This window comes from Hyaena hyaena, unplaced genomic scaffold (assembly GCF_003009895.1).
Source record: "Hyaena hyaena isolate Hyena2069 unplaced genomic scaffold, ASM300989v1 scaffold_1171, whole genome shotgun sequence".
Taxonomy (NCBI): Eukaryota; Metazoa; Chordata; class Mammalia; order Carnivora; family Hyaenidae; genus Hyaena; species Hyaena hyaena.
The window spans coordinates 189,814-216,184 of record NW_024081805.1 but is presented as its reverse complement, the minus strand read 5'-3'; the positions used below and the strand labels follow the sequence as shown (position 1 = coordinate 216,184).

Below are 26,371 nucleotides of genomic sequence, written 5' to 3'. Positions count from 1 at the left end.
CCCAAAAGCCTTTAAATATTAAAACGCCGATTTAGTGGTAATCTTTCCATTAAGCAACTGGGTTTTCCTGTTTGAGCTTAAAAAAATAACCTCTTTGGGCGTCCTTACAACATCTAGCTTTTATCCTATGGTGAACTCCAATGCTGTGCAGTTTAGAGCCACCACGGACCGCCTCCCAGGCCCTAGAAACCTCCCTGTGAGAACTAGTTAGGGACTTTGCTCTTGCCATCCCCGGGCGGTGACCATTTCACCAAAACTCCGCGCGAGGGCGCCCTCCCCGCCAGCGGCAAGTGACACGTGGGGCCGTAAATGTGCCCAGCGTGGCCGTCACAGGCGAGCCGCACCCCAAGCCGATCTCGCCTTCTTAAATTATGGAAATCGGTAAAGAAGGATGGCCCCACTGTCTGTCCCCACACCCGAAAGAACGTTCCCAGGTTCCGGGAAACTCTTCCGGCCATCCCCACGGGAACCGGAAATGGCTTCTCCCTCGCCAGCGCGCGCGGCGGTTACATCACCCGCCTAGCAAGGGGAGGGGTGGGTGTCTTTTTATGGGGCTGTCCTCAGCGTTGCCTGCACAAATATCCATCAGGTCTGCGACGAATAGATTCCGAAACTTTGCCTCCTGGTTTTTAGTCAGTCGGCCGGCAGGCACTGTGTAAACCCAAGTGGAGAGAAGTCCAAGCAGCGAGGCCCTGCGGCACCGGCCAGCCTCCGTTCCCAGGCGTGGGCCCTAGTCGGCCTTCCCGCTTCCGCTTCCCCGCCCCTTACAAGGGGACCTGCACTTGGTCAGGCAGCCGCTGGGGCGACTTCCTTCCTCTTGGAGCAAGATGGCGGGGGGCGAGGCTGGAGTGACTCTGGGGCAGCCACATCTTTCTCGCCAGGATCTCGCCACCTTGGTAAGGTTTGGTTCCGCAGGGATGCGGAGGGAGCTCAGAAGTGGGTGATCGAGCCTCCCGGGAGGCGTTGAGACGAGGCAGTGCCGCGATGTCGGCAGCATGCTTTAGGAGGGAGCCTTGGAGTCGGGCGCCCTGAGCCGAGCTCGCGCTGCCGCCTGTACCTCGGCAAGTCTGCGAGCGGTGCATGGGGGTGTAAGATTGTGGGATCTTGAGCTCCCCGAGGGATTCGACTGGAAAGTCATGGTGTTAAGTGCCACTAAGGCTTTCGCTTCTGAAGGTCTGGGGAGGGAATATGTACAAAGTCCTTAGCGCTGATACTGTCAAGTTTGGGGGGCCTCGGACCTTCACATCTCCCACTGTGAGTGGAGTTGTCTTCTTTAAAGACGAAGGACTCTTAGGGCTTCCCAGTCATCAGAGGACAAGATTGCTTTTTCAGAAAGGCGCCTTGGGAGTTCTGTGGAGCAAATGTAGAATCAAAGGAAAGTTGTGATTGGTCTTAATGTACAGCGATTTAAAATAAAAATGTTTGATTGCAGGATGTTAGCAAGTTGACCCCACTTTCACACGAAGTTATCAGCAGACAAGCAACGATTAACATAGGTAAGATAAGAGTAACTTGGTAGGGTGCCAGGGTTGCTCAGTGGTTAAACATCCAACTTATGACTTAGGCTCAGGTCATGATCTTGCAATTTGTGGGTTCCAGCCCTCTGTCAGGCTCTGTGATGACAGTGCAGAGCCTGCTTGGGATTCCCTCTCTCCTCCTCTCCCTCCTTCTCTCTCTCTCTCTCTCTCTCTCTCTCCCCCCCTCCCTTCCTCCCTCCCTGTCTCTCTCCCCGCTCCCCGACTCGCACAGGTGCTCTCTTTTTCTCAGAATTAGTAAATAAACTTAGAGTCGCTTGGTGACCTGACTTTTTTGATCTCGACATGTAATTTTTTTAACTTCTCCCTTTGTGTGATGACCTGAATTATATGAGGACACAGACTTTCAAGAAATAGACTACGAGCCCTTGTGAGCAAAGCACCTGGCAGAGTTCGTGGGAAGCACATATTGCTCATGCCCAGTTAACAGACTGGGTGAGAAGATACATATAAAAAGTTTAGTAGCATAAGGCAATATGTAGTCATATGTAGCAGAGGAGGTGAGAATGTGGTGGTATTTGTTACATAGGATTATTGCAAGGGCAGAATTTTCATAAGTTCTATTTGGTATATAAGCTATTATTAAGTAAAGGATTTCTTCCTCCCCCCCCCCCCACTGCCATCTAGAACTTTAGAAGAGCAGGTGTGTTGACTGAGTGTGCATTTAGAGTATCTGACAGCCTATACAAACAGCACAATTGAATCTAGTTAAAAATAAACCTCTACCATCAGAGTATTAAGAAAATATAAGATACATGTTACCCTTGGTAGCATTACCAGAATTAAACCTGGGTGGTTTTCATGGATTTTTATGGTTGTTTCAGGTTGTTTCATACCTGTTTACTTCTCTCTGCATATACGGGAAAGTTTCTTAGTATATAGGATTTTATGTTCTTGTTGAGTGTTTATTTTAAATGAAGGCAGTCTTTTATGGGATTAGAAACGTAAGATGAATAGCTTTTACTATACTGAGTGTAGTTTTTGAACAAGGTTGTCATTACTTGGTAAGTTCAATTCAGCCCTGTATCAGAATAAGGTTTTGGTAGAAAAGAAAATGGAGGAGGAAAAATTGAAGTCACTTGGTGTTACTTCGATATTTATAGTGAATGGCTTTGGGTTTTCTACTGCCATACTATTTGAAAAAGTATTTGGTATAACTGAATGCACATGAATTGATTTCTTCTATTTTGTCTGTAGGTACAATTGGTCATGTAGCTCATGGGAAGTCCACAGTTGTGAAAGCTATTTCCGGAGTCCACACAGTCAGGTTCAAAAATGAACTAGAAAGAAATATTACAATCAAGCTTGGATATGCTAATGCTAAGGTGAGCTGTGTGTACTGTGGAACTGGAAATAACTTTGTTGAACATGCAGGTAGCACCTTTGAATCTTCTTTTTCGTTGGAACTTTTAGATTTATAAACTTGATGACCCAAGTTGTCCTCGGCCAGAATGTTACAGATCCTGTGGAAGTAGTACACCTGATGAGTTTCCTACGGACATTCCAGGGACCAAAGGGAACTTCAAATTAGTCAGGTGAGCTCTTTCATGCTAAAAACACTTTCTACATCATATTCTATTGTCTTGTGATTATGCTTTTTGAAATCTTTAACTGAGATCTTAAACAATGAAACTGCTGAGTATTTTTGTTATTTTTTTGTATTATATTTTCTGTATTATATTGTCTATAATGACAATAACTTGAAAAGTCAAGTATTTCAATCTCATTTTAGATACTTAGGTGCAAATTCTCCAAAGGAAAGGTATCACGCAAGTAGGTGGAAACACAGCTCATTGGATTTAGGGGATGCTTTTTGCGAGGCTTCCTAAATTTCTTTTAAACAATGTTGTTTCTGTTTTTTACATAGTGGATGAACAAAGCCATTTTTAATTACCTCTCTTAAATACATGGTGTTGTTACCTGTCTATTTGCTGACTGTAATTCATATCCTGGTTTTTTGTCAGAGGATACAGACTTTTGCATTGTGGTGTTAATGGGGGAGTGGGCTTGGCCCACAAAGAAATTTTAAATTGGAGCAAGGCTGGGACTGAGGAGAGGTGAGAGTGAGACTCTTTGTGCCCAAAATGTAAGGGAGAGTGTTCCCCCAAAAGCCTCAGTAATCAGGATAAATAGTATTTTGACACAGTGCTTTTTGAAATTAATGCAAAGAAATCTTAATAAATATAGTATTGTTTGTTAATTTAAATTAGACACTGAATTACAGATTTTTTTTCTCTTCAGTGTCACTTTTTGGCTCAGCGTGGCATTATTAGTTTTGACATTTTGCTCATCATGGATTTTTTGTGCACGAATTTTGTTTTAAAAATCTTAAATTTAAATATTTTTTAATGTTTTATTTATTTCTGAGAGAGAGAGAGAGAGGCAGCGTAAGCAGGGGAGGGTCAGAGAGAGAGAAGGAGGTACAGAATCGGAAGCAGACTCCAGGTTCTGAACTAGCTGTCAGCACAGAGCCCGATGTAAGGCTCAAACCCACAAGCTGTGAGATCATGACCTGAGCCGAAGTCAGAGGCTTAACCGACTAAACCACCGAGGTGCCCCAGAATATTATTTATTTTGATTAGTGAGTTTTTTGGCACCCTCTTAAATTTTGCACCTGAGGCAGATTCCTCACTTGGCCTTACCAAGTGAGGTCCTGGTCTGCTCCTGATCAGAGATCAGCACTTTTTTTTTTTTTTTCATAAATGGCCAGATCGTAAGCATTTACAGCTTTGCAGACCTTAGGTTCTCTGTGAAGAGGCTGCTCGTCTCTGCTCTTATATTATAAAAGCAAATGCAAATAACACGTGCTTGAGTGGGTATGGGCCAGGTTTGGCCTAAGGGTCAGCTAACCCCTGTTTGAGATCATGTCAGTGTGAACATAACTTTTTAGAAATAGTGATTCTGAACGAGGAGCATAGTTTTATTAAAATAGTACTGCTGTTTCTACTTCACATTGGCAGTTCCAGCTTATTAAGGTGCTAGAGGAATTTTTGGCGAATTATTCTTTCAGATGGCAGTGTCCGTACTGTTAACACTGTTTTAGTTTTCAAATCAATGACATTTCCAGCACATACTCTGTACCATACTCTATACCCTCTTCCTTTCGATTAGATTTGGGAATCAAAATATGGATTGATAATTCGGATTGATTGTTTCTTCTTAATTATTAGACACGTGTCCTTTGTTGATTGCCCCGGCCACGATATTTTGATGGCAACTATGCTGAACGGTGCGGCCGTGATGGATGCAGCCCTTCTGCTGATAGGTAAATAACGTCAGAGTTGCCTTGGACAGATCAGTGTGGAACAAGTCCAGGATGGGGTATTAAAAGGAGAGCCAAGGCCCTTAAGGACCATCTCCATTACCTATAGGTGATACAAACGGGCACTAACATGTCATCAAGGATGACATCCCTGCCTACTAGATATCACAGAATACTAAACAAGATAGATCTGGGGCTGAGAGGTGAATCCTTACAATAGTATATATTTTGAAAAAGTCATTAGTGCATTTTTTCTGCCTAGATCACATGAAATGATTTATTATTTTAGTTTTAAATTTAGTTATAAATATACTTTTTCTTTCTTTCCTTTTTTTTTTTTTGGTCTGTGTGTCGTCCACTGCAACATTGACACATAGGGGTTTTATTTAGATGCACATCTCCTAATAAGTGCTGAAGTGTAGACCTCATGGGGGTTTCCAAAGCTAGGGTTTCTTCTGTGAGCTCTCAAGAGATTTCATTGCTATGGAACATAATTTTTTTTTAATGTTTTCTTTATTTTTGAGAGAGAGAGAGACAGCATGAGTAGGGAGGGTCAGAGAGAGAGGGAGACACAGAATCCGAAGACAGTCTCCAGACTCTGAGCTGGCTGTCAGCACAGAGCCCAACATGGGGCTCAAACCCACGAACTGTGAGATCGTGACCTGAGCCGAAGCCGGACGCTCAACCAACTGAGCCACCCAGGCACCCCTATGGAACATAATTTTGAAAAGCATGCCACATAGATAACAGTATAGGACACCTGAACCTCACTGCTTAGGAAAGATGGTCATTGGCTGCACAACAAAACATGCTGATTTCTTTGTGATACATTGTTGGTTATCTTCACATTGAGTGTTCTTCCCTCCCTTTGTTAGAGAGTACCCTTTGATGGTAGTTGAAATTCACAGAGTGAAGTAAGCATCTTCCCTTTTTAATTATTCTCTGCCTGTCAGGAGCTTGACTGGGCTAAAACATCTCTAAGACTGGATAGAGCCAGAGGGCTATGACTTATCTCTTAACGAAAACTAAGGGCAGACCCTGAGATGCCAAACTTGTTGATTCCAAGCTTCTTGCCTAGGACCAGGAATAAGGGCTAAATGATTTGGAGGCTCTAGTGAAAGGCACATAGAGTGAAACAAGGGCAAAAGATGGACACCTGGCAATGATATCCGAGACTTTTGCCTTGAGTAAGGCTAAGACCTAGACAAATTTTCTTTATTAGATGCCAGGTAAAAATTTTTTTTGGTAGTAAAATACACATGAAATAAAATTTACCATTTTAGCTATTTAAAGTGTACAACTCAGTGACATTAAGTACATTCACAGTGTTATACAAACATCACCATCTTCTAATTCCAGAATGTTTTCCATTGCCCCAAAAGGAAACCCATGCCCATTAAGGAGTCACTGTGTGCCATACCCCTCCCTCTAGCTCCCCACAACCACTTAGCTGCTTTCTGGATTTGCCTGGTCTCAATATTTCCAGCTGATTCTCATGGCATCTTTTTGATTCTTCGTCATCTAGCTGGTAATGAGTCTTGTCCTCAACCTCAGACATCTGAACACCTGGCTGCTATAGAAATCATGAAACTGAAGCATATTTTGATTCTACAGAATAAAATTGATTTGGTAAAAGAAAGTCAAGCTAAAGAGCAGTATGAACAGATCCTTGCATTTGTACAAGGTAAGAAGCCATGATACTTAATAAATCTGTGAATCATTTAGAGAGGTATTTAATCTAGATACCAGATTTTAAGCTAATTTTTACTATAATATACTATCTATAATAGGAAACACTTATGGATCTTAAGCCTTTTTTCTCTCCCTAATATTTACTAGCCACCTAATACAACTAGTGAGATGTTTGTTTCTAAATTTGATAAACTAGGTTTGTTTATTTAAAAAAAAATTTTTTTTCATGTTTTATTTATTTTTGAGAGAGAGATAGAGACAGCGTGAGCAGGGGAGAGAAAGGAGTCACAGAATCTGAAGACAGGCTCCAGGCTCTGAGCTAGCTGTCAGCACAGAGCCCGACGCGGGGCTCGAACCCATGAACCCGGAGATCATGACCTGAGCCGAAGTCGGCCACCCAGCCAACTCAGCCACCCAGGCGCCCCTTGATAAACTAGGTTTTAATGTTTATTTTTGAGGGAGAGCTAGTGAGCATGGGAGAGGGGCAGGGAGAGTAGGAGAGGATATGAAGCAGACTCTGTGCTGACAATAGAGAGCCTGATGCAGTGCTCGCACTTAGGAACCATGAGATCATGACCTGAGCCAAAGTCAGATGCTTAGCCGACTGAGCCACCAGGCACCCCTAAAAAATTTTTTTTTATTAAAGTATAGTTGACCTACTATTATATTAGTTTCAAGTGTACAACATAGTGATTCAACAGTTACTACAATTTTACACGTTATGCAGTGCTCCCCGTAGTAAGCATAGCAACGCTCCCCAACTGTCACCACACAAAGTTATTACATTATTGTTGACTTAGGCCCCATACTGTACATTTCATCCCAGTGATTTTTTTATTTTATAATTGGAAGGGTAAACCAAAGTATATTTTTGCTGACTGAAAGTTAGAACTGAAGTTTGTATCCTGGAAACTATCAGATTAAAAACAGCAATAAGACCTCTCTTTAAAGAACAAAAGCTTTTTTTTTTTTTTTTTAAACCTAGGTCTTACACTGTTTATTCTTACCAAGTAGTTACTTTGATCACTGGAATTGACAGTGATTTGTTTTGTCTTTATAGTGTCCATTTCTCTAATAGCATAGTGGTTTTCATTTCAGAGAAGACATGATGCATGTTGTTGACAGTTCTTCCTTAGCCTTGTTGGTGGAAAGGTTGACTCCTGTGAACTCAGTTCTGTCGTGATGAAAAATAATAAGTCCTTTCCATTAAAATCTAATTATGTTTGGTCCATTTCTTTGCCCAGCCTGTTTGACATATAATTAATAAGGAGCAAATATTATATGAGCCAGCAGTCTTTGATTAGCACAGAGTCTGTAATTTTACTTTGACATTTATTGGGAGGTTAATTACATGTTATTAAAAATCTTTAAACTAGTAAAGTGCTCTTTCCCAGGAGTGTCAGTATTTCATTCCTTTAGACAGTGTTACCATTTTTAGTATACTACATATATATGTTAATATGTTTCAGCAATTTTTTGCTATAAAGGAACTAGTACTCATTTTCAGGAGTAGAACAAACAATACTGCCACCTTTCTAAACAGGATTATCACTTTCAACCTATTGCTGGCATTTGTGTGGGGCTGTTTAGGCATCTGTTTTAGTAATCTTAACTGTTTCATGTAACACAGATTAAGTTCTGTACAACTAAACAATCTTAATTTGAATTTCGTATAGGTACAGTAGCAGAAGGAGCTCCTATTATTCCAATTTCTGCTCAATTGAAATACAATATTGAAGTTGTCTGTGAGTACATAGTGAAGAAAATTCCAGTACCCCCAAGAGACTTTACTTCAGAACCCCGACTTATTGGTAAGTGACAGTATTTGTCTTTAATTCTTTTTTTTTTAATCTTTTTTTCATTTTTGAGAGAGAGAGAAAGACAGAGAGAGAGAGAGACACTGAGCATGAGCAGTGAGGGAGAGACAGAGAAGGAGACACAGAACACAGAACACAGCACAGAGCCCGACGCGGGGCTAGAACCCATGAACCATAAGATCATGACCTGAACCAAAGTTGGATGCTTTAACTGACTGAACCACCCAGGCACCCCTGTCTTTAACTCTTAATTTGATCTTTTGCACATTGGTGATTCTCCTTTAAGGGTGTTTATTAATACTATCTCTTTCTGTAGAGATGATGACAAATTACCATCTTTATAAAAAATATTTTTTAAGTTTATTTATTTTGAGAGAGAGTATGAGCATGAGTCTTGAGGAACATAGAGCCAGAAGGAGGGAGAGAGAATCCCAAGCAGGTTCCATGTTGCCAGCAGAGAGCCCAACACGGAACTCGATTCCACGAACCGTGGGGTCCCACGACCTGAGCCAGCATCAAGAATTGGAAGCTTAACTGACTGAGCCACCCAGGCTTCCCTAAAATTTTTGTTTTCGATTCTGGGATCGTATCGGCAATGGCAGATTGCATTGCCGGAAGAGGGACAAAGTCCTGAACACGGAAGGAACTTGTGACCCTCTCATGCTCTGTATGTGGTACGTCACGTGAGCAGGATGGAGTCGTGCAGTAGTCTCTGTGGAGTTAAATGTTTTAGTCAGAAACAGGATATTAGAACTTGTATACAGATGTTTTCATTGTAGCATTAATGAAGATTTTCATGTCCCTTTCGCTTTTACTTAAGTTTACAGCACCAACATTGATATAATTTGATCATCTCAGCTTGTGGTTCCTACACAGAGATGTGGGCGGCTTTTCAACAGTATCCCAGTGTACGTGGGTCATCCTTTCAGGTCATTCCACGTAGCTCAAACATTCTTCTGGAAATCATTTTATTAAAAAACTTTTTTTTAATGTTTATTTATTTTTGAAAGAAAGAGTGAGAGCCAGGGAGGGGCAGAGAGAGGGAGACACAATCTAAAGCAGGCTTCAGCCTCTTAAGCTGTCAGCACAGCCCGACGATGACACAGGGCTGTATCTCACAAGACATGAGATCATGAGCTGAGCCGAAGTTGGACGCTTAATCGACTGAGCCACCTAGGAGCCCCTCAAACATTCTTTTTTAATAACTGCATGATATTCCATAGTATGGGTGTACCGTAATATGCCCCCTATCAATTAACTTTTAATTTATTTCCCCTTTTTTCATCATAAGTAAGGCTGCAATAAACGTAGGAGTAATAATAATAGATTTGTCACAAAGTCACCCCTGTGGGTATAAGTATTATGTGACTGCTATTTTATTTATTTATTTTAAAAAATTTTTAACATGCATTTTTGAGAAAGAGTGTGAATGGGTTGAGGCAGAGAAAGGGAGACACAGAATCCAAACCAGGCTCCAGGCTGTCAGCACAGAGCCAGAGGCAGGGCTTGAACTCACGGACAGTGAGATCATGACTTACGCTGAAGTCTGACGTTTAACTGACTGAGCCACCCAGGCGTACAGTTGCTATTTTAGAAGTTAGAAAAGAATATTTCCTTTAAAGTTAAAATGAGCAGAATTGGCTTTAATTTGTTTTGTTTTCTTTTAGTTATTAGGTCCTTTGATGTCAATAAACCCGGCTGTGAAGTTGATGACCTTAAGGGTGGTGTAGCTGGTGGTAGTATTCTAAAAGGAGTGTTAAAGGTGAACTGGAATTTGATTGTTTTTGTTTTGTTTGCTTTTCCCTTGTATCTTTTTTTAAAATGTTTATTTATTTTGAGACAGAAATATTGAGATCACGAGTAGGGGAGGGGCAGACGGAGAGGGAGAGAAAATCCCAAGCAGGCTCCACACTGTCAGCACAGAGCCCGACATGGGCTTAGTCTCATGAACCATGAGATCATGACCTGAGCCGAGGTTCAGAGTCAGATGTTTAACCATTTGAGCCACCCAGGAGCCCCTGTTTTTTCCTTGTCTTAATTATAAGGTGGATAGTATAAATACTCCTAATAGAAAGTAAAATTTGTTTTCTTTCTGAGTATGGAGCATGTTTCATATGGAGATAGGTTTGTATGGGAAGTAGTTAGCAACAGTTGTATGAATGGTTCTGGTTTTGAAGCTCCGTGTCTGCTTTTTTTTTTTTTAATAGCAATCTTTGACATAGAGAAAGAATTGCCTTTTGAATTATGGGGTCTCCCTGTTAGGAGTTTTGATATTTAAGTCGTAATTGTGTCATCCCACAGTGATTCTAATTACTAACTTACATATTTACAGGTGGGCCAGGAGATAGAAGTCAGACCTGGTATTGTTTCCAAAGATAGTGAAGGAAAACTCATGTGTAAACCAATTTTTTCCAAAATCGTGTCACTCTTCGCAGAGCATAATGATCTTCAGTATGCTGCTCCAGGAGGTCTTATTGGTAAGGATTCTTTTTCTTATCCCTACATTTTTAATTTGTGGTATTTTTCATGAGAAAAGGATGACTCAAAAAGGTGTACTGTAGATTTTTAATTGGGTATTTTAAATGATTGGGTTGGGGGAATATTTATGTGGTTAAGCTGTTGATTTTAGTTCATAAGATGGTTTCATGTGTTGGTAAAATTTATTTTTAAGCATAAAGAATACATTTTGGTTTAGCATATAAAGTAACGCCTTTTAGCAACAGTAAAGTAAGTTTTATGACCCAGTATTTAAATACCTAAGTATACTTTTTTGTTTACACGGTTTTGGGGGTGGGGAGTGGTGGTTTTTTTGTGTGTGTGTTTTACAAATGAAAAGTTACCCACAGATGTGACTTGAATCATATCAGATCATATTTACTCTGAGGTGAGAATAAAAAAATAACTTTCATTATATAGGAATTACTGAGATGATTTATGGATTTCCTGATCCCTTACAATTTATTATATTACCAGATACTCAGAAAAAGATAAGATTTAGTGAGAATTAGATCTATTGTACCTTTGGATTAAAGAAGAAATTGTTGGATAAAGAAGGAGTTTGTCTTTTGGTTCTCTGGTCTTTAGGTGTATAATTCACTTTTCTGTTCCATTTGTAATTAAGAGTTTACTGTATATAATTTAATGATAATGTTCATGTAACCACTACCCAGCTTGAACAGTTATCAATACTTTATCTTGCTTTATCTTTATATCTTCTCTCTCCTCATACACAGCTAAAATATTTTGAAGTGAATCTTAGGAATCAGATATGAAGTCAAGAAGTTATTTTATTTTAATTAGCCTTCCAGGGAAGAAATGGTAGGCAAATATTGTATAAATTACTCATTAGGAATTTTGTATCTTTTTACTCTTTACTAAGTGTAGTCAGACTCACTTTTGAGTTAGGCTGTCATTTCTGTTCTTTGTTTAGAATTTAAATTAAAAGACTCTTCTCAAAAGGCCCAACTAATCCATAGGTTTATGATTCTTTCTTCAGGTAAGACAGCTATTTTTTCATGGCTATGTAGCTATTACGTGAGTATGGAAGTATAAATGTATAGGTTTGTGCTGTTCTTGTTTGACTCAGTTTGGGGTGAACAGCTTTATAGGAAATAAAAAGTTGGACTTTATGTATCTTGTTTTATATCAGGAGTGGGAACAAAAATTGACCCCACTTTGTGCCGAGCTGACAGAATGGTGGGACAGGTACTTGGTGCAGTTGGAGCTTTACCAGAGATCTTCACAGAATTGGAAATCTCCTATTTCCTACTTAGACGGCTTCTAGGTGTACGCACGGAAGGAGACAAGAAAGCAGCAAAGGTAAGTGCCTTCTGTAATTCCTGTTTCAGAAAAGTGGCAGTGATGTTAGAACCAGTTTTGAGGTTCACTTCTTTACGGTTAACACGGGGTTAAGGGAAAAAAAAGGTGAGTAAATTTGATTTTCTACTTTCAGGAAGTCAAATTTATTGAGAACTTATATATAAGGTGAGCAGTTAAAGTAAAAAAAAGCCAGAAAAACCACACCCCAAACAAAACAAAAATGTGTGTCACGTATGTCAGTGACACGAGTCTTAGGTTAAGTTAGCAGAGATGGACACTTGCTGACATCTCTTGTTGGCAAGGATGTAGGAGAATAAGCACTCCTTTTGGAAAGCATTTTCTTGATTTTGGGGTTTATTTTTGCCCGATTTACTTCCCTAGGTGCAAAAGTTGTCTAAGAATGAAGTGCTCATGGTGAACATAGGATCCCTGTCAACAGGAGGGAGAGTGAGTGCAGTGAAGGCCGATTTGGGCAAAATTGTTCTCACTAATCCTGTGTGCACAGAAGTAGGAGAAAAAATTGCTCTTAGCCGAAGAGTTGAGAAACACTGGCGGTAAGTTTAGTAACCTGTCACTAATAAAAAAGTCAATTCCCTTAAGTTCCTGGCGGTGTACATGCACACTTTACCTTGAACATAACAGTTATTGAGGCTCTTCATTTGAATGGCTTTGAAATTTTATTTCTAGCCCTGATCTGTGATACACACAACCTATGAAGAAAACCAGTGAATTTAGGTTCAATAGTTATCTTTGGCTTTTTAAAACATTTTATTTGGAGATAATTTCATGTGGTTTTTGTTGTTGTTGTTTGTTTTTTAATTTCTGAGAGAGACGGTGTGAGCAGGGGAGGGTCAGAGAGAGAGGGAGACACAGAATCCGAAACAGGCTCCAGGCTCTGAGCTGGCTGTTAGCACAGATCCCTACACGGGGCTTGAACCCATGAACTGTGAGATCATGACCTGAGCCAAAGCCGGACGTTCAACCGACTAAGCCACTCAGGCGCCCCGAAGATAATTTCAAACTTAACAAAAAAATTGCATGAATTGCACGTACCCTCCTGTATTCCTTTTTCTCAGATACACAGTTTATTTTAACCTATGCATGTGTGTAAGTACTCTTCTATATGTATAAATTCTTTTCTCAGCTGTTCGAGCAGTAGGTTGTATGTATCATACAACCTCTTGATCTCTTAACACATTGGTGTATATTTCCTAAAATCAAACATTCTTATTTAATCGCTTGAGGAAGTTAGCATTGATAAATCACTGAAATCTACAGTTGATATTACAGTTATATGGCTTGTCCCAATTATGTCCTCTAGTCCCTTCGTTCTAGACTCATGCATTGTATTTAGTTGTCCTGTCTCTTTGATCTCTAATCAGAACTTTCTCAGCTTTTCTTTGTCTTACTTGACATAGACTATTTTGAAGAATATAAGCTAGTTCAGTTTTAGTTTCTTCCTCACTTTATCTCACATTTCCTAAGGTGAGCTTCAGGTTATGTAATCTTGGCTGGACTACTTTATATAATTGATGAAGTCTCCTCAGGGAATCATACCCAGAGGCACATGAGATCTGATTGCTCCTCCTCGTTAAGGTTAGTTTTTTTTTTTTTAATGTTTTATTTATTTCTAGGAGAGAGAGAGAGAGACATTGTGAGCAGGGGAGGGTCAGAGAGAGGGGGAGTCACAGACTGAAACAGGCTCCAGGCTCTGAGCTGGCAGTCAGCACAGAGCCCGACGCGGGGCTCGAACCCACGAACCGCGAGATCATGACCTAAGTGAAAGTCGGACGCTCAACCGACTAAGCCACCCAGGCGCCCCGTCGTTAAGGTTAATTTTGCTTATGCAGTTAAGGTTTTGTTCCAATTTTCTATATAGTTAGTTTTTTTTTTTAACTTTTTTAAAAATATTTTTTTAGTTTTGTGAGCAAGACAAAGTGCAAGTGGGGGAGGGACAGAGAGAGAAGGAGATACAGAATCGGAAGCAGGCTCCAGGCTCTGAGCTGTCAGAATCTCATGAGCTGTAATCAGACACTCAACTGACTGAGCCACCCAGGTGCCCCTATAGTTACTCTTTTTACCTACTCATCTAATTTTGTGGGAAGACTAGTTGAGACTATGTGAATAGTCTGTTCTTCATCCACTGTTGATTCTTGTCTGACTTGAACTTGATTATATTATTAAAATGGTGATGCCCGTCCCCCAAACCCACCACTCCTCATTTATTATTCTTCCCTCTTATTTACTTGAGTAGTTATAATGTAGACTCCTGGAGTCCTATTTTATTCAGTGGGTTATTATTCATTACCCTTCTTATTTCTTTTGATGCCTGAATTGTTCAAGATTCGTCCAGCAGAGACTCTTAAGGCTGACTTCCGTGTCCTTTTGACATGTCCCCGTCAGATTTTTTTAACAGTTCCTTACTTGCTGGCACACAATGTTCCAAACTCATCTCATACCTCCCCTGCTCCAGTTTTACAGTTGGCCATTTTTCCAAGGAAGTCTGGTTTCTCTTAGTGGGAAATGGTATTTAGGGGTGAAAGTGTGGGTGCCAGGTATGTGCATTGTTCCTCGGGTGCTATTCCTTCTCAGTCCTTTGGGTAAAGCTAGGAAACACATCTGGGACTTCTGACTCTTTGCTTTTAGTTACCTGGTTAGTTACTGCATTTACCCTCCCTGTTTTCTGTGACCTCATTGTATCCCTATAGCCATCCTTTCACACCTAAAAGTTACTGCCAAAGATTCCCAATTTACCTCTTGCTTTGTTAGTTAAGAGTTTGGTCAAAATTAATCTTCTGAAAACATCTTTCTGGAAACCTGTTTCAGTGCATTTTATGTTTCTCCCTTCTTTGTCTCCTATAAATCCTCTGAATTACATTGTTCTGTGTCCTCATTGTGGTCCTAATTATTCAAATCACCTTTCGCTCTCTGTTCTTTCCTTACTGCTTACTTCCCTTATTAAGGCTTCCCTGATACTCTGCCCCATGAAGGTTTCTCATCATTTACTATTCAGAAGATTGACCTGAATTATTACTTTCTAATTGAGATAGAGTTAAACTTTTGGTTGAATTTTAAGTAAATAATCCTGCTTTGTGGTGATTTATGTCATTTGAACTTATTCTTTGGTGTGATTATACCATTTGCTATTATAGACACACTGATTTCCAGGGTATCTTAAAATAGGCTTAAATATTAAACTTTGAAAAACTCTCAGCATGGAGTGTATCCGTCTCAGAATGGCACAATTCCTATATCAGAATAGATTTAAAATAAAAGGATTTTTTTGTGCATACGGCCCACTAATCCTCTAAGAGGTTTCTATCCAGATGAAACTTTAGATTTTGCTTAAAAATGAGTAAGACTCCACTAGAAAACGGTTAGAACCAATAATACATAGGGGTGCCTACCTAGGTGGCTCAGTCAGTTAAGCATCTGACTTCAGCTTAGATCATGATTTCATGGTTCATAGATTCTAGCCCTACGTCAGGCTCTGTGCTGACAGCTCAGAACCTGGAGCCTGCTTCAGTTTCAGTGTCTCCCTCTCTCTTTGCTCCTCCTTTGCTCACACTGTCTCTCTCTCAAAAATAAATATTTAAAAAAATTTAGGATTGCTTGGGTGACTCAGTTGGTTAAGCATCTCACTTCTGCTCAGGTCATTATCTCACAGCTCATGGGTTTAAGCCCTGCATCTGGCTCTGTGCTCACAGCTCAGAACCTGGAGCTGGCTTCAGATTCTGTGTCTCCATCTCTCTGCCCCTTCCCTGCTCATGCTCTGTCACTCAAAAATGAATAAACATTTAAAAAAATTTTTTTTAAGAACTCATAAATGGATTCAGAAAAGTTGCAGAATACAAAATTAATATACAGATCTGTTGTGTTTCTACACATTAATAATGAAGTAGCAGAAAGATTAAGAAAGCAATCCGGGGTACCTAGGTGGTTCAGTTTGTTGAACATCAGACCTCAGCTCAGGTCCTGATCTCACAGTTCATGAGTTTGAGCCCCACATGGGGTTCGTTGCTGTCAGTCTGGAGCCTGCTTTGGATCCTCTCTCTTCCTCTCTCTCTACCCCTCTCCGGCTCACGCTCTCTCTTAGAGATAAAAATAAACGTTTTTTAAAATCCTATTTACAGTTGTACCAAAAAGAAAAAAATACCTAGGAATAAATTTAACCAAGGAGGTGAAAGACCTCAACTCTGAAAATGATCAGACTGGTGAGAGAAAGTGAAGACAACACAAATAAATGGAAAGATATACCATGATTATGGATTGGAAGAATTATTTAAAAAATTTTTTTAATGTATGTTTGTTTATTTTAATGTTTACTTTTGAGAGAGAGATAGAGCACAAGCAGGGGAGGGGGAGAGAGAGGGCAACACAGAATCTGAAGCAGGCTCCAGTCTCCGAGCTGTCAGCCCAGAGCCCAATGCACAGCTTGAACTCACAAACAGATCATGACCTGAGCCAAAGTCAGACACTTAACCGACTGAACCACCCAGGTGCCCCAATGTTTATTTTTGAGGAAGAGAGAGACTAGGTGTGACTGGCGGAGGAGCAGAGAGAGAGGGAGACAACAAATCTGAAGTAGGCTCCAGGCTCTGACCTATCAGTACAGAGCCCGATGTGGAGGCTCAAACCTGTGAATCGTGAGATCATGACCTGAGCTGAAGTGGATGCTTAACTGACTGAGACACACAGGCTTCCCTTGGATTGGAAGAATTACTATTAAAATGTCAATACCATCCAAAGCAATCTACAGGTTCAGTGCAGTTCCTATCACAATACCATAGCATTGGGTTGCCTGGGTGGCCCAGTTGGTTAAGCGTCTGACCCTTGATTTTGGCTCAGGTCATAATCGCACAATTTGTGGGATCAGACCCCATGTTGGGCTCTGTGCTGACAGTGCAGAGCCTCCTTGGGATTCTCTTTCTCTTGTCCTCCCCTTGCTTGTACGCTCACTCTTTCTCACTGTCTCTCAGAATAAATAAATTTTTAGAAAATGCCACATCATTTTTCACAGAACTAGAATAGTCCTAAAATTTGTATGGAACCACAAAAAATCCCAGGTAGGCAAAGTAGTCTTGAGAAAGAAGTACAAAGCTGGAGATACCACAATTCCAGATTTCAGGCTATACTGAAAAGCTCTAGTAATCCAAGCATTATGATGCTGGCAGAAAAATAGACACATAGATTAATGGAACAAGATAGCCAAGAAATACACCCTCATTTATATGGTAAGTTAATCTATGACAGAGAAGGCAAGAATATACAGTCGGGAAAAAAAGAGTCTCTTCAATAAATGGTGGCAGGATGACTGAACAACTACACACAAAAGAATGAAACTGGACCACTTTCTACACCACACACAAAAATAAATTCAGAATGGATTAAAGACCTAAATGTGAGACCTGAAACCATAAAACCTAAAGCATAGTAACCTTTGACTTTTGCCTTAGCAACATATTTATGGATATGTCTTCTCAGGCAAGGGAAGCAGAAGCAAAAATAAACTTTTGGGACTACACCAAATAAAAAAAACCTTTGCACAATAAAAGAAACCATCAACAAAATGAAAAGATAACCTACTGAGTGGGAGAAGGTATCTGCAAATGATAGCTCCAATAAGGGGTTAATATTCAAAGTATGTAAAGAACTTGTACAGCTCAACACCAAAAAATCCCAAATGTGGGGGATAGCTTTAGGTATCCCCCGGGCTTATAGCATTGGGTTAACAAGGCATAGAGAAATAAAAAGCCATAGTATGCTCACACCTGAGTCTGGGTAGACATGATTGGCACCTTGAGCATAGGACAGTGCAAAGACACCCCAAGATTAGGGGGGCATACCCCCAAAATAGAGAGGGATAGGTAAAGGCCCAAAATAAGAACAGGTGCAAAGGCTCCCAATACAAAGATATATGAGGTAAACAAGATTAGGCATGCAGGGCAAAAGTGCTCCCCAATATAGTCCTATAGCAGAGAAGCTGCTTTCACAGGAGAATAGGGCCGAGTTAGGCAAAACAAGTCAATTGGACTATATATGGACTGCTGCGCTGCAGGCGAAGCGGCCCAGAGCAGCGATGGTTAGCCAAAGAAAAGGTGTCTTGTTAACCTTGAGGTTATTTCCCCTCTCTGTCTTCTCCCCTAGGCAGGCTAAGATAGACAGGGTGCCTCCTATCTGCCGTTAACAACGATCTGCCCAGCACCTGGAGTTTATTTTATATTGATCCAAACCCCAAACACTGTGTATCTTCAAAAAAAAAAAAAACCAAAAAACAAAAAACCCTTTCCCTCATGCCCATAAGGTGATGTTCACTGTTTCTTTGTGCATGCCCATCACCTTTGTAAGCCTTCTGATCTTAATAAATAAGGAGCAAGGACCCTTATTCAGGGCTCTTGTCTTTCCCGGACATTAGCCATCTCTCTATTTTTTAAACTTTTTTTTTTTTTAATGTTTTATTTATTTCTAGGAGAGAGAAAGAGACAGCGTGAGCAGGGGAGGGTGAGAGAGAGAGGGAGTCACAGACTGAAACAGGCTCCAGGCTCTGAGCTGGCAGTCAGCACAGAGCCCGACGCGGGGCCCGAACCCACGAACCGCGAGATCATGACCTAAGCGAAAGTCGTACGCTTAACCGACTAAGCCACCCAGGCGCCCCTAGCCATCTCTCTATTTTTTAATCCTGCCTCCTGCTCTCTTGCTAAGACGAGAGAACTTTAGACCCAGAGTCTATGACACCCAAACAGTTCCATTAAAAAAAATGGACACCTGAATACCTGAATAGACATTTTTCCAAAGACACACAGATGACCCACAAAGAGGTGAAAAAAATGCTCAATTTCAGGGAGATGCAAATCAAAACCAGAGTGAGATACAACTTTACTCAGAATGGCTAGTATCAAAAAGACAGCAAATGCTTGGCAAGGATGCGGAGGAAAGGGAACCCTCAGGCGTGTTTGTGGGAATGTAAATTGGCGTAAATACTGTGGAAAACATGGAAGTTCCTCAAAAACTTAAAAATAATAGTAATTCCACTACTGGGTATTTACCCAAAGTAAATGAAAACACTAATTTGAGTAGATACATCCCTATGTTTATTGCAGTGTTATTTACAGTACCCAAGTGTCCATCCATAGATGATTGGATAAAGTAGATGTGGTATGTGTACACAGCGGGATATTAGCCATAAAAAAATTTAAATCTTGTTATTTGTGACAATGTGGATGGAGCTAGAGGCTATTAGACTAAGTGAAACAAGTCAGAGAAAAACAATTATTATCATTTTTTAATGTTTTTATCCATTTTTTGAGATAGAAGCAGAGTACAAGTTGGGAAAGGGCAGAGAGGGAGACACAGAATCTGAAGCAGACTCCAGGCTCTGAGCTGCTCGCACAGAGCCCAACGTGGGGCTTGAACCCTTGAACTGTGAGATCATGACCTGAGGTGAAGTTGGACGCTTAACCAACTGAGCCACCCAGGCACGCTGAGAAAGACAAATATATGATTTCACTTAAAATGTGGAATCTAAAAGACAACAACAAAGCAAGCAGGTTAATGAATACAGAGACAAATTGCTTTCTGGTGGTTGAGTGAGGTGGGTAGGAGGATGGGTGCAATAGGTGGAGGGGATTAAGGCTTCCAGTTATAAAGTAAGTCCTGGAGATGAAAAGTAACAGCTGAGGGAGCATGGCCAATAATGTAATATTGTGTGGCACCAGATCGGGAGTACACTTAATGGTAAGCCTTAAGTAATACAGAAAATTGTGCAGTCGCTATATTGTATACCTGAAACTGATAAAATATCATATGCCGACTATGCTTCAATAATAATAAAAAAATTTAAGTTAGCAAGTATGTTAATATTTTTAAATGAGAGCATCGGAATGATTTATATTCTTTAGAATTGTGGTTTTACCCCATGTTTAGATGGGCTTTATTTCTGCTAGTTACTCTCTCAGTTTTCTTTACCAGCCAGGGTCGTGCTAAATCCTTTGTGATCTGTTGAATGCTGTGAATGGTAAAAAAGCATTTTTCAATGAGAAAAGGTAGAGAATGAGATTTTTAGAAAATGAGACTGTGATAGATTGTGTATCAGCATGCTTCCCTTAGGTGGACTAGACTGGTGATTCTGGAGGGATTAGTATATTTTGATAGAATAAAGACAAGCATATTTGTAGTAGCAACTTGTTTGCTTTTTTTGGTCATTTAGTCTGGTTAGAGCCCATCTTTGTGAGCCCAAGAATCTGTGAAGATAGTGTGAGCTTTCTTAATGGAGCACCACTTTGGAAACACTCATATTTAGCAGATAGGCAAGTAAAACCAGTTATGTCATATGATTGTGTGGTAATCGTAATGAAAGGGGTGTAAAATTCATGATTTTTAAATTTTGTTTTTTGCAGTTTAATTGGTTGGGGCCAAATAAGAAGAGGAGTGACAATCAAGCCAACAGTAGATGATGACTGAAGAATTCCAGTTAAATAATACATTTGGATGGAGTCAGAATTTCTCTTTACAACCTAGGGGTATATTTTCATAGCAGTACTGGGAAATTAATTTCACAGCTCATTACCTTAGTGGCAGCTGTAAGGTTATTCTCAATTTTTGGTGATGAAAATTTAACCTCTACTGCTAAATTAGGGTCTACAATAAATGTAAGAATTGGCATAATGTTGGATTGAATCTACATTTTAGCAGAAATTAATCATTCTCAGATAATGTCTAATTTATACATGATTACAGGTTTGAAATGAAACTGCTACAACCAGCCTTTGCTGTAGCACACATACCAGCAAACCTGTTTGAAATAAAGATTTTCTTCCTATTTTGCATGATTCATCTTTGAATAGTTCCAGACCTGAAGAACTGTTGTAAAAGTAAAAACTTGAAGACACAAATTCTTGAAAACCAGCTTTCCTTTGCCCCATGTTTAATGTTGCTTTATGTTTGAAACTGTGAGTGAAAAGGAAATTAATAAAAGATTCCCCTTTAGATTGTAGGAGCTCATTCCCCTGGATACACTTTTCCATCCCCTTCCTCGTTTCGTTAACTGAAACAGGAAACTAGAGCCACTTTTCCTCACCCTCTCCCTGATGCCCTGCAATTGTTTCTGCTTGGTTTATATCTGAAACCCACTAGTTTTCCCCCATTGCAAAACACTGTTAAACCAGATGATTCTAGATAAGTAACAGATCTTTCTAGGCCTTATTATGTTTTTCTTGATTAATCTGTTTTAACTGATTAATTGATTTGGCTATAATGTAGATAGTAGCCTTTGGACCTTCCAAGAGGTCATTCTCAATGTTCTGGCACTTTCCTTGTGCTGTGCTTTTTTTTTTTTTTTTTTTAAATGTTTTTTTATTTATTTCTAGGAGAGATAGAGAGAGACAGCGTGAGCAGGGGAGGGTCAGAGAGAGAGGGAGTCACAGACTGAAACAGACTCCAGGCTGTGAGCTGGCAGTCAGCACAGAGCCTGACGCGGGGCTCGAACCCACGAACCGCGAGATCATGACCCAAGCGAAAGTCGGACGCTTAACCAACTAAGCCACCCAGGCGCCCCTGTGCTGTGCTTTTTTAATTTTACTTATTTTTTGTTTCTAAGATTCTCCTATAGTAGTAGTAGTTCCCACCCCTGGCTGACATTAGATTTGCTGGAGAAGGAACCTTTAAAAAAAAGAGAGAAAGTTGGCCTAAAGAGATTCTAATTTAATTCGCTAGGGGTAGAGCCCTGGCACTATTTTAATCCCCCACCCCCACCCTAGTGTTAAGAAACAAGTTTAGAGAGTTGAGAAGTAGATGTATCAAATAACAGAACTGACTGAATTTTGCTGATAATAGTCTCTAGTTTCTTTTCTTAAATGTGCATTTATTTTTTTTTTTAATGTTTTTATTTATTTCTAGGAGAGAGAGAGCATGAGCAGGGGAGGGTCAGAGAGAGAGGGAGTCACAGAATGAAACAGGCTCCAGGTTCTGAGCTGGCAGTCTGCACAGAGCCCGACGCGGGGCCCGAACCCACGAACCGCAAGATCATGACCTAAGCGAAAGTCGGACGCTTAACCGACTAAGCCACCCAGGCGCCCCCTTAAATGTGCATTTAACATGAGACTTGATGCCACAGTCATAATGTTATGCCTTTTTAGGCATTGAAACTGCCTTGTAAAAATTGAGAAGATATGACTGTTTTGAAGAAGGATATAATGTTACATACTTGATTGACTTGGAAAGGTTGTGTTGTAGTATGAAGGACACACTTAAAGCAAGGTTCTAATCCAGACATACGTTTTATATTTAGCATGTCCCCATGTGTTTTATAAGCCCCTTCCACCAGAAATTTTGGAATAACATAAGATCCAAAGCTTCAATAGTTGACTAAATTTATCTTAAGTAATATCGTGTCACAATTGAAAGCAGAAGTCTTTTTTTTCTTTTATAATTTTTTTTTTAATGTTTTTATTTATTTCTAGGAGAGAGAGAGAGACAGCGTGAGCAGGGGAGGGTCAGAGAGAGAGGGAGTCACAGACTGAAACAGGCTCCAGGCTCTGAGCTGGCAGTCAGCACAGAGCCCGACGCGGGGCTCGAACCCACGAACCGCGAGATCGTGACCTAAGCGAAAGTCGGACGCTTAACCGACTAAGCCACCCAGGCGCCCCGAAAGCAGAAGTCTTGTCTGTTTCGGTCATCCACATGAATTTCAACAGATTTGCCAAGCACTGTGCTACAGACAAATACGAAAACAGTGAGCCTGATTTTCTTAAAACTTGAAGTCAGTTTACTGATTCTTAGCAAAAGCTCTCCCTGGTTGAGAATCTGCCTGTAGTGCAGTGTCCCTGATGAAAGCACATTGTGCGTGTAAATCCCGTTGGCTCCCCTGTCAAGCTGTGTAGAGTCTGACTAGTCCTCATCTGCTCCACTGTTAACAACTTAGTTGTAACCACCGTTGGCTTTTACCTGCAATAGCCCCATAACTCCTTCCTACTTCCACACTGCCCTGTTGCAGTCTGTTCTCAGCACAACCCTGTTAACCTTTTTGTAAGAGAATGAAGTATGATAAGTTGTAAAGCTAGTCTCGCGGAAATGGGAGGCTTGAGGGCAATCTTGGTGTGACATCCAAATGATTTCCAGACTGACCTAGAAAGTTCTCACTATTTCACTCTTTGAATGTAACCTTCCAAGTTGATGTGTGTATGTTTGGGCTTTGCAGAGGAAAAAGAATTTTCTTCTAACGAGTGCATGGAACTGTACTCTCCTAAAACTTCTGAAATCTTATTTCTAGAAAAAGTTAATATGGTGAGGCTTTCAGAGAAATAGATGCTTTTCTAAAATTAATAAAACTTCTAAATTATTGAAAATGAAACAGATACCCTTAAAATACTTAAAATCAATTAACTTGAATTATTAAAAAATTACCTCTGCAGAAGTTCCCCTCCACAAACTTAATATATATTCTGCCAAATTCACAGAACAGGTCATTTTTGTTTAAACTTTAAGAATATGGGAAATGAAAAGACAAAAAAGGAGACCTCATAACTCACTGTTCAAAGTTATCTCTGCTGCCCAAACCTGAAGACAATACTACCAAAAACAAAATAACAAAAACCGCTAGTTTATTCTCACCAAGTTATAAAATCCATACTAAAATACTAGTAAATTAAGTCCAGCAATATATTAAAAGAATAATGCATTCTTGTATACACATTGATATTAAAGAGATTGGAAGAGAAAAGCATACCTTGAAGATGTATTTAATAAAATCCACAGTAACTTTTTAAATGTAGGTAAGGTAGAGACCAAAACTATTAACCTGATATACTGTACTTAGTAGAGAACTATCAGAATCATGGTTTTGAATGATGAAATACTGGAGCACAGTAACATCCTCCATAATACCAGAAGTAGAGTGAAAAGTTCTGGTTGGGTAAAAACAGGGAGTTGTGACATTAATGAAGTAACTAGGATGAAATTCAGGGTGGGAAGCAGTTATCAGTGGCATGACACTGGAATTCACACGATTGTTTCTCTATATTCTCATTAAGGTCTGGAGCAAGTCAAGAATGGCAGCTAACACTTCAGTTCTACGACTGTTTTCTGAGGCTTAGCAAATGAGACACAGATATTGGGAATGGGAGCAACAGAACATTATTTACAAGGTAGAAGATTGTCTAGAGATACCACCCAGAAACTGAAAAACAGGAACTGCACAGAGTTTATTGAGGTGAAAGAGTTAAAGATAACCATGTGAAAATTACTGGTTTATTAAATAATTTACTAATTAGTTTATAGCTCCCCACCCCATGCACACACCTACAGATCAGAAAAGGCAATGGGTATAAACTCTCCTTGTATAAATTTAACAAGACTGCAAGATCTATATGAGTGAAACATTTGCTGAAGGACAAAAAAGGAGATCGCAATAATGAGAAAAGAGGCAATATTCTTGTATGGGAATACTCAATTTTGTATAGATAGCTGCCATTTTTTGGTGTAAATTCGGTGCAATCTGGATAAAAATTTCAGTAAGACTTTAAAGAACTTGTTCAGCTGATAAAGATTTGTAAATCTTTATAAGTAAATTCACAAGAATGGTAAATAAACTTTTGGAAAAGAGTTATCACCATGTTTTAGAACTTTATAAAGCCAAAATATCAGAATTATGGTACTAGGGCGCATGGTGGCTCAGTCGGTTGAGCATCCCACTCTTGATTTGGACTCAGGTCATGATTTCACGGTCATCAGATTGAGCCCTGCGTTAGGATTAGGATTTTCTCTCTCTCTCTCTCTCTCTCTCCCTCCTCCACCCTGCCCTGCTCCCCCACTTGAGCTCTCTCTCTCTCTCTAAAAACAAGTGCGGGGGCGCCTGGGTGGCTTAGTCGGTTAAGCGTCCGACTTTCGCTTTGGTCATGATCTCGCGGTTTGTGGGTTCGTGCCCCGCTTCGGGCTCTGTGCTGACTGCCAGCTCAGAGCCTGGAGCCTGTTTCAGTCTGTGACTCCCTCTCTCTCTGAACCTCCCCTGCTCACGCTGTCTCTCTCTCTCCTAGAAATAAATAAAAAACAAAAAAAAATAAGTGCGATATTGATGCAGAAATAGACCATTGGAACAAACTTTATAGTCATATATAAAATTTTAGTGATACATGCTATAGGTCACGTTTTATATCAGTGAAGAAAAGGGAAGATATTTTTAGCCAAAACAGCTAGCCATTAGGAGATAAAAGGTCTTTTATTTAAAACTTTATCTAAGATTTCATTTCATTGAGACAAAATTAGGAATAAAGAAACAAATTTAGTCTGTTTTAACAATTTGTATGAGGAACGCAAAACAAACCCAAAAACCATCAAGGAGAATTTGGCAGATCTGACATCTAGTAAAAGTTGAGAACAGGGCCAAAGATGAGATGTAAAAGCTAATATAGATTGAGAGAAAATATTTAAAACTTAAATGACATGTGAAAGATTAATATTCCTAGAACAAATTGGTAAGATACAAAAGTAGAAATGGGACAAAATATTTACTGTGTCCCTTTAGGTGAGCTAAAGACTGGCAGGAAGAGAGGTGTTGACTCATGAACACACTGATTTGACTTGGGCGAAGACAGAAGATAGTGGCAGTCAAGTCCCACAGGTAGGAGCAGATGTGGCATCTCCTCCACGGAATTTTCTCTGTGCCTCAGACTTAACAGGAACAGGCTGTGCTGCTGCCAGTGACTTTTTAAAGGTCACTGCTGGATCAGAGAAAATGAGTTTTGTCCCGGGCAATTGTACTTTTATACTCAGGGATTGTATCACTGTTCAGGAAGAACTTAGACAAATACTTAACGATTTCATTTAAGGGAATGTACACAGGGCCGCCTGGGTAGCTTAGTCAATTGGGTGTCCGACTCTTGATTTTGGCTCAGGTCGTGATCTCACAGGTTATGGATTCGGGCCCCTCATCTGGTTCTGCACTGACAGTGCAGAGCCTGCTTGGGATTCTCTCTCTCTGTCTCTCTCTGCACCCCACCTTTGCTCACGCTCTTTAAAGATAAACTTAAAAAAATATAATGGAATGTTTACAAATATTGGGCATTAGGGAAATAACATTGCATTTGGGGTATAGAGCACCACTTTTGAACAGTATGTGTGTCTTCAGCTTCTGGCAACAGGGAAAATCCATGTTGCAAATATGTAGGCTATTTGCAAGAAATACATATACCCAACATAGATTTGTAAAATGCTAAGCCTATCGGTGTGCCTGGGCAGCTCAGTCAGTTAAGCAT

The 26,371-nt window shown here is 40.1% G+C and overlaps 1 protein-coding gene across 1 annotated transcript; it reads left to right on the top strand.

Moving 5' to 3' along the window:
- The first annotated feature begins 802 nt into the window (after nt 1–802).
- EIF2S3 (eukaryotic translation initiation factor 2 subunit gamma) lies at nt 803–20,943 on the top strand. The gene is made up of 12 exons (XM_039222665.1): nt 803–896; nt 1,433–1,496; nt 2,733–2,860; nt 2,949–3,070; nt 4,706–4,800; nt 6,323–6,481; nt 8,166–8,300; nt 9,974–10,068; nt 10,639–10,783; nt 11,956–12,125; nt 12,507–12,679; nt 20,522–20,943. The coding sequence occupies exons 1-12, from the start codon at nt 828–830 to the stop codon at nt 20,583–20,585; spliced, it is 1,419 nt and encodes a 472-aa protein (XP_039078596.1). The 5' UTR covers nt 803–827; the 3' UTR covers nt 20,586–20,943.
- Nucleotides 20,944–26,371: the final 5,428 nt, after the last annotated feature.

Bases quoted from the DNA above. Each gene is read 5' to 3' on its own strand.
- EIF2S3 (XM_039222665.1), top strand. From the start codon at position 828: ATGGCGGGGGGCGAGGCTGGAGTGACTCTGGGGCAGCCACATCTTTCT. The intron at 3,071-4,705 runs GTGAGCTCTTTC...CTTAATTATTAG, and splicing joins GGGAACTTCAAATTAGTCAG to ACACGTGTCCTTTGTTGATT. The intron at 12,680-20,521 runs GTAAGTTTAGTA...TGTTTTTTGCAG, and splicing joins AGAGTTGAGAAACACTGGCG to TTTAATTGGTTGGGGCCAAA.